Here is a 9,454-nt window from a genome sequence, read left to right on the forward strand (position 1 = left end):
TTCATTCCTCATACCATGACCTGAGAAGATTATCCATTTAATCAAAAAAGACAATCTATAGATGCCAACATTTAGATGTCAGAAATGCTAGAATTGTCTGAAAATCATTATAAAAAAGCTTCAAAGAACAGTTAGGAACACAGTTGAAACAAATGAAAAAATAGTCTCAACTAAGAAATAAAAAATCTCAGCAAAGAAACAGAAGACATAAAGAAGAACTATGTGGAAATTTTAGAGCTAAAATTAGCTAAGTTAGTGAAAGGACTCAACAGCAGAATGGAAGGGGAAGGAAAGAATCAATGAACTGGAATATAGAACAATAAAAACTGCATAATCTGAAGAAAATCCAAAAGAGACTGCAAAAAAGTTGAACAGAGTCTCAGGGACCTGTGGTACTATAACAATATGTCTAATATCCAAATCACCAGAGCCCTGTGAAGATGAGAGAAAGACAGCAACGTTGAGAAAGTGTTTAGGGAAATAATAGCTGAAACTTCTAAAATTTGGCAAAAGACATAAGTACACAGACTCAGGAAGGTAAGTGAACTTCAAACAGGAAAAACCCAAGGGAATCCATGCCAAAGCACATGATAGTTAAACTCCTAAAACTAAAGACAAAGGAAAAATGCAGCAAAAGAGAAATGATACTTTATCTACTGGTGAAAGGATAATTTGAGTGACCGCCAATTTCTCATCAGAAACCACAGAAGCCAGAAATAAATAGAATAATATTTCTCAACAGCTGAAATAAAATAATGGTCTTCCCAGAATTCTATATTCAGTGAGAATATACTTTAGGAATGAAGAGAAAATCACAACACTCTCAAAAAGAGGACAAGCAACAGAATTTATTGTCAGCATCTCTTCCCTTAAATAATGGCTAGAGAAACTCTCCTAAACAGAAGGAAAATTACACAAGAAAAATAAAACTTAAAATACCAAGAAGAGGGGCCATCCCCATGGCCAAGTGCTGTTTGCTTCACTTCAGCAGCCCAGGTTTGTGGGTTTGGATCTCAGGCATGGCCCTACTTCACTTGTTGGCCATGCTGTGGAGGCATCCCACATACAAAATAGAGGAAGACTGGCAATGGGTGTTAGCTCAGGGCAAATCTTCCTCTCAAACAAAAAAAACCAAGAAATAATAAGTATATGAAAAGCAAAATATGGGGAAATGTAATAGGTTTTCATTCTCTCTTGGATTTTCTAAAATATGTTTAACAGTTCAAGCAAAATACATAACACTGTCTCATGTGGTTCCAAATAATACATAGGGCAAATATTTAAAACAGGCATATTATAAATAAGAGGGGATAAATGGATGTAAAAGGAGGTGGGTTTCTATACTTCATTTGAACTGCTAGACTGTGATATATTAGGTATATATAATTTAATTTCTAGAAAAACTGGCTTAAAATACTATGCAGAGATAAACAGAAAAATCAAAGTTTCACTATAGAGAAATCAAAATGGAATTCTAAAACAAGTTCAAGTAACCAACAGAAAAGCAGGAAAAGGAAAACAGAAATGAAAAAAAGAGAAATAAAGAAAAAGAGAAAACCAATGGAAAACAAAAGATAAAATGACAGGTATAATCCCAAATGTAGTCAATAATTATATCAATACTAAATATAAATGATTTAAATACATCAATTAAAAGACAGAGATTGGAATCATGAATTAAAAAAACATAACCCAATTAAATGCAGTCTAAAATATGCTCATTTCAAAATATGCATGGCATGGATCTACACCACTCATCAACAGTCATGCTGTGGCAGCAACCCCTACATAAACTACAGTAATATTGGCACAGATGTGTTAGCTCAGGGTGAATCTTCCTCAAGCGAAAAGAGGAAGATTGGCAACAGAGGTTAGCTCAGGGAGAATTTTCTTCAGCAATAAAAAAAAGAAAAAATACTAACATAGGGAAATAGAAAGTAAAAGAATGGAAATAACTATATCCTGTAAATATTAATCAGATGAAAGTAAGTATGGCTATATTTATATTAGATAAAATAGATCAGAAAAAAATTATCAGAGACAAAGACATACATATTCCATGATAAAAGTTTCAATCTGCCAAGAGCACATAGCAATCATAAATGTGTACACACAAAGAACAGAGCTCAAAAATATGTGAAATAAAAACTGATAGAACTGAAAGGATAAATAGACAAATGTGCAGTTATGGTTGGAGACTTAAATGCTCTTCTCTCAACAATTGATAAAAAATTAGACAAGAACATTGAGAAGGAGGGGCTAGCCTGGTGGCGCAGCAGTTAAGTGTGCACGTTCTGCTTTGGCTGCCCGGGGTTCACTGGTTCGGATCCTGGGTGCAGACACGGCACCACTTGGCAAGCTATGCTGTGGGTAGGCATCCCACATATAAAGTGGAGGAAGATGGGCACAGATGTTAGCGCAGGGCCAGTCTTCCTCAGTGAAAAGAGGGGTACTGGCAGCAGTTAGCTCAGGGCTAATCTTCCTCAAAAAGAAAAAAATAAGAAGGATATAGAGAACTCAAAAAGACCATCAACCAACAGGATCTCAATGACATTTATAGAATATTCGCTTAATGACAAAAGAATACATGCCCTTTGCAAGTGTCTGTGGAACATGTACTAAGAGTTCCCATATCCTGGGTAATAAAGCCAAGCTCAATAAATTTAAAGGAAATGAAATCATACTGGATGTGTTCTAAGACCTCAAGGGAATTAAACAAGAAATCGGCGACAGAAAGATAACAGTAAAATCTCTGAAGACACGGAAACTAAACAACGTATCTCTAAATAACCCATGGAAAAATACATTTAAGATTGCTGATTTAAGATTAAACATATAAAGAGCTTGGAAGATGGCACATGCATCATTATAACAAGAAGAAGCTATACAAACTGAGAATAAATTAATTTTCTTGGACCCATCAGAGAACTGAGGTTGAAAGGAAAATAGTCACTGTGAAGTAAGGAGAGACAGGCTCATGCAGAAGACACGGCCAAGATCAACTTACCTGGAGGAGGCGCTGAACCAATAAACTTGTAGAAACACTTAAATGGTGCTTTTGATGAATTTCTGAAGGCTGAGCATAGACCATGGTAATAGTGAGGAACTTTTGAGAACCACAGTTTTAGTGAGACTGCCACACTGTCTAAGACTGTGCCTCTAGAAATCCCTCCAGGTTCTCATAGTGAAGATCTGAGAAATAACCATCATGGTTCTGGCACGAGACAGAAAAAGCAATAATTGTGAAATATACCCCGAGCCTTCTCCCATGCTCAAACATAGTCCCATATATATATATATATATAAAACATAGTCCCATGCTCAAAGAAAAAAAGACTTTGCCAGAGTGTTTTCCCAGTTGGGAAGAAGCCATGCCTTCCAGTTCAGCTTTCTCTGACCTTCCTATACCCATCTAAGGAAAAATAAATAGTAATTAGGCATGAGGGCATCAAGGAAATAGATTGTAAATACTGCAGTCAGGGAAAGCAGTAGGAGATCAAGGAAACAAAAAGGCTATGACACTGGAGAAACATCTGTGAAAGTCACAGCCCCACTTAAACACTGAGATTTAATCAGATGATTATAAAATACTCCCATCCTATACACTGTGCTACCACACCAAGAGGAATCCAGTATAATCACAGTGAATAACAGCTGAAAGATTTGCAAGATGAAGACACTCTCTGAGGAGGAGTATTTATGGGAGTGCAGAGTCAAATGTGGGAAAACAAACTTGAAATTTGAAGACCTGGTACCTGAAGATTCTACAAAATTAAACATAGACAAAATCCTAGCCAGAATACCAAAAACTCTCAAAAAGATGGCAATTTACCCAAGTTGTTAGTGCCAGATACAGCATGTCTATCTTTCAACAAAATATTACAAGGCATGACAAAAGGCAAGACAGGAAAATACTGTCTGAAGGATAATGCAAGCCACAGAAGCAGACTCAGACATGAATCAAATGTAGAAATTATTGAAAAGGAATTTAAAATAACTTTTAAGAGTATGCTAATGGCTCTACGCAAAAAATAAGCAATATGCAAGAACAGAAGGGTGATATAAACAAAAAGATAGAAACTCTAAAGAAATTATAAAAATAAAATGCTAGAAAAAAACAAGCACATTAATGTAAAGGAAGCATTCTATCTACGTGCTCATCAAAATTCAACACAGGATAGAAAAGAGTAAGTTTGAAGATAGGTCAATGGAAACTTCCCAACTCAAATCCAAAGAGGAAAAAGAGTGAAAAAATAGAACAAAACAACCAATAACTTTGGAACAATTTCAAAAGTGAGAAATATGCATAGTTGGAATATCAGAAGGATAAGAGAGAGTGGAGCAAAAGAAATATTTGAAATAATAATGGCCAAGAATTTTCTAAAATGAATAACAGACACCAAACCACAAATCCAAGAAGCTCAGAGAACATCAAGCAAGATCAATGCCAAACACACACACACACACACACCCCAAATGTAGGCTTATATTCAAACTGCAGAAAATCAAATACAAAGAGAAAATCTTGAAGAAGCCAAAGGAGGAAAGTATTTTACCTATATGGAACAAGGATAATAATTACAGTGGAATTTTCATCAGAAATATCCAATCAAGAAAAGAATGGAGTGAAATATTTAAAGTGTTGAAATTTTTAAAAGTCAGCAACCTAGAACTCTTTAGCCAATAAAACTATCCTTCAAAAGTCAAAGTGGAATAATTACTTTCTCATAGAAACAAAATCTGAGAGAATTTGTTGCCATCAGACTTGTCTTGCAAGAGATATTAAAAGAGTTCTTCAGGAAAAATGAAAATAATATAGGTCAGAAGCTTGAATTGATATAAAGAAAAAAAGCATCAAAGAAGGAATAAATACAGGTAAAATAAAATATTTTATTTTTCTTATTCTTAATTTAACTAAAAATAACTGTGTATTTAAAATAATAGTAAAAATATGTTGGTGATTATAACATGGATCAGTGAAATGAACAACAGCAATGTTATAGTGGACAGGAGGGAAGAAGTAGAAATATTCTAAGGTACCTGCACTACACATGAAGTAGTATAGTGTTATTTGAAGGTGGACTTAGACAAATGTAAAATGTGTACTGTAAACTATAGGGCAACCAGTGTAAATATTTTAAAAGAAGTATAACTAATATACTAAGAGAGAAGAAAAATGGAATAATATAAAACGTTCAATTAAATCTGAAGAATAAAAAAAAGGAGGAAATGTTAAAAAAGAAGCAAAGAACATGTGGAAAAGCAGTAAGCAATTATAAACATGGTAGATGCTAATCCATGTATATTAATAATCACTTCAATTTGAATGGTCTAGACACATCAATAAAAAGATAGAGATTTTCAGAGTGGATAAAGAAACAAGCCACAATATGCTGCTATAAGAAACTAATTTCAAATATGAAGACAGGTTAAAAGGATGGAGAAATATATACCATGTTATAACACTCAAAAGAATGTTGGCTCAGATATGTTAACTTCAACAAGCAGAAATAAGAACAAAGAAGCTTACCAGAGACATTTCATCTTTAATTTAATTAAAGAGAGGCATTACAGAATGACAAAGATTAAACAGGTAGAAAATTCAGTAAGGAACCATACTACCTGGACAGCAAATCGATTTAATCTAACCGAACTTTATAGAATTGGGAGATGAAATAGCATCCAACAACACATTGTTCTCAAGTTCACATGGAACAAGGACAGGTTTCTATCTCTTCACCCAGACTACTGATGAAACAAGCATGGTTTGTATGCTTGGGGCCAGCTAAGAATGTAGGAAAGGGGCAAGCAGCTTGCTGCAGAAAGCACAGCTCTCTGAAATTAGTTTCTCCTGGGGCTTCTCCCCTGGAAGTGAGGGAGATGAATGGAGCATGCCTCCAATGTACTGGCTTTCCAAGACTTGTTGTATAACCTGGATTCCAGTAAAATTTGCTCAGAAAGTCCCAACTCTGCACAAACATAAAAATATTGACTTCCTGACATCTTGATGAACATTATTTTTGTTAGTCTTGAAATTCAAAGTGAATTAACAAGAAGATTTAAACAAACATGGATTGGTCTTTCAGTAAAAGTAAATTTAATAGGTATAGCTTTTGACCATCAAATTTGATAGTGCTATATTTAGCATTAAAAGATATGTTTATACCATGAATTCAACTCTTTTTAAAAATAGTTCAGAGCCAGCCCTGATGGCCTAGTGGTTAAAGTTTGGCACACTCCACTTCAGAGGCCCGGGTTCAGTTCCTGGGCGCAGAACCACACCACTCATCTGTCAGTAGCCACACTGTGGTGGTGGCTCACATAGAAGAACTAGAAGGACTTACAACTAGAATATACAACCGTATACTGGGGCTTTGTGGAGGGAAAAAACAAAAAGAGAGAGGAAGATTGACACAGATGTTAGCTTATGGAGAATCTTTCCCAGCAAAAAAAAATATATATATAGATATAGATATATATCTAGATATAGATATATATTTCATAGTATTTAGTACCTACTTCACTTATTAGTGAACTTGATGTATTTAGTAAATATTTTGTGTATTAGTTTGCTAGGACTACCATAACAAAATATCACAGACTAGGTGGCTTGAAGAACAGAAATTTATTTTCTCACAGTTCTGCAAGCTTGAAATCCAAGATCAAGATGTCAGCATGTTTGGTTTCTTCTGAAGCAACACTCCTTGGCTTGCAGATGGCCACCTTCTCTCTGGCTCCTTACATGTTCTTTTCTCTGTGTGCACACACTCGTGTCCCTGATGTCTCTCTGTGTGTCCAATTTTCCTTTTCTCAGCAGAAATATCACCTTTTCAGAAAAGGCCTTCCTGACCACACAATGTGGAGTAAATACATGGTTACACTCTGTATCACTACTTTAGTTTAAAACTCTGAATAGCATTTTTCTCATCTATTGATATGTACCTGTCTATTTGGTCATCCTCTGTCTCCTCCTCCTGCCCACTTGCACTCCAGCTCCACCTTACTGTAGACAATTAGCCCTAGGAGAGCACAGGCATTGTCTACCTTATTCACCACTTTATGGTTAATGTTTAAAAACAGAGCCTGGTACAGGATAGGTGTTCAGTTTCTACTTATTAATTAAGTAAACCACATCAGTTGTACACTGTCACCTCTGAGGCAAAAGGGAGGATGAAAATACTGAAGGGAAAATGCTGGCTGCTAGTGAATTAGAGGTTTTAAAGTCTATCTGTGGAAAGGACAACCTCTGCTAGGGGCCAGACTCATCGCTGAGTGATCAAAGTTCCATGTTCTCCACTTCAGCAGCCTGGGGTTCGTGGTTTCAGATCCCGGGAGCAGACCTACTCCACTCATCAGCCATGCTGTGGAGGCATCCCACAGATGAAAAATAGAGGAAGACTGGCACAGATGTTAGATCAGGGTAATCTTCCTCACAAAAAATGTAGCTGCTAATAATTGGTAAACAGTTCTAATACAATTTTTCCCAGTGAAGACATAGCATGTTCTATTACCCACATTTCTTGCCCTGAAGTCCCAAGAAGCAAAATACAACACAGTTTTCCTTTTTTCCTGACTGCTCTAAATGGTTATCTTAGTTTCCTGTCCTTAGAAATTGAGATCAGAAGAAAAATATCCCTTTACCACATTCCCTTAAGAATACAATAAGAACAGACTATAGAGTGGGGAGAGAGGAGCATCTCCTTATACTGCTCTCCTTTTTGGAAACAAAGGAATCTTCCAGACAAAAGCCCCTATAGCACTCAAAAAGACCACCCTCAGCTCCTCAAACTCAAAAGACTTTCAATAGAGATTTATTAACTAAAGGAGGAAATGACTGAATCTAAAGTCCACCAAAGTCCATATCTTCATGACAAAGCTTCACAGGAATTCCAGACATGCCTCAGTCAAAAATCTCACAACCTTACCATTTCTGAAATTATCATCATTCAACCTTTTCTACTTAAAAACCTATAATTTCTGAAAATAAGCTGGAGAATGACAGACTCCAACTACTTTTCCTACTTTCTATGAAAGTGTGAAGGATTGATCCTCTTTCTTTTGTTGTCTTTGTGAAGTGATTTATATAGTTAATTTACTCCACTATCAAAATCATTTGCATTTCTATTTTGAATTATTACAATTCTCTCCATAGCTTTATACATTGTGTATCCTTACTAAGTTCTGGTACCTATAACTTACACAGATTCCATTGAGGAGAACACCCTTTTCTTCAAAGTCTTATTCAGGGCAATTTTGACATCTTTATTCCTCAAACTGTAGACGAAAGGATTCATCACTGGACCCACAATGGTATAAAAAACTGTAGATACTTTATCTCGATCTAGAGACCCAGAAGAAGGCTTAAGATACATGAATGCTGATGATCCAAAGAAAAGAGAAACAGTAATTATGTGGGAGCTGCAGGTACTGAAGGCTTTAGACCTTCCCTCTGTAGAACGAATGTGAAGGATGTTGTAGAGGATCAAGATGTAAGAAATGGAGATAGTGAGACTGGGCACGATTACATTGATGCCCACCACAATGAAAACCACTAGCTCATTGATGTAGGTGCTTGAGCAGGAGAGCTGGAGGAGAGGAGGTATGTCACACATGTAGTGATTGATGATGTTGCCATCACAGAAGGTGAGTCTCAGCATACATACAGTGTGGGCCACAGCACCCACAAACCCCATCACATATGCACCCGCCATCAGCATGAGGCAGACCAGATGAGACATGGTGACATTGTAAAGCAGGGGCTTACAGATGGCCACATATCGGTCATAAGCCATTGATGTCAAAATACAGCACTCATCAATAACAAAGAAGGAGAAGAAATAGAGCTGAGCCATGCACTCTGAATAAGAGATGATGTTCTGCTTCACAAAACTCATCAGCATTTTGGGGGTTATAACAGAGCAGTGGCAGAGATCAATGAAAGAAAGGTTAAAGAGAAAGTAGTACATGGGAGTGTGCAGGTGAGAGTTCAGACCAATCAGAATAAGCAAGCCAATGTTCCCCACCAAGGTGATAACATAGATTCCTAAGAAAATGAAAAAGAGAGGCAACTGGAGTTCTGGCTGCTGTGTTAAACCCAGCAGGATAAATTCAGTCACTGAAGAGTCATTTCCTGAGGCCATTCTTCCCTAGGACATATCTGTGGTAACAGGACAAAAAGATAACATTAAAATGAGCAATTAGTTCTTTTCACCCAACCCCATTATAATGAGACTGAGACCCAGAATAGAAGAATGAACTGAAGCCCATCCTTCAGTGTACCTTTGTTGTCTCCATTTTATGAAGGCTGAGAGAATGTTTAAAGATGTATATCAAAAAGACATAAAGGGCAATTTCTGTAAGGATAAGATTCTGGAACCCTGTAATCACTCTTGACTCTACAGCATCTCTGTTTCACTTCTGCTTTGGCAATCTACCAAGCTCGCCTTGAGGATAA

General features: G+C 36.5%; 1 protein-coding gene across 1 annotated transcript; it reads right to left on the reverse strand.

Moving 5' to 3' along the window:
- Positions 1–8,195: 8,195 nt before the first annotated feature.
- On the reverse strand, positions 8,196–9,155 carry OR8B89 (olfactory receptor family 8 subfamily B member 89). The gene is given in 1 exon segment (XM_014741122.1): positions 8,196–9,155. A coding segment is annotated over 1 exon segment (960 nt).
- Positions 9,156–9,454: the final 299 nt, after the last annotated feature.

Source organism: Equus caballus, chromosome 7 (genome assembly GCF_041296265.1).
Source record: "Equus caballus isolate H_3958 breed thoroughbred chromosome 7, TB-T2T, whole genome shotgun sequence".
NCBI classification, from domain to species: Eukaryota; Metazoa; Chordata; class Mammalia; order Perissodactyla; family Equidae; genus Equus; species Equus caballus.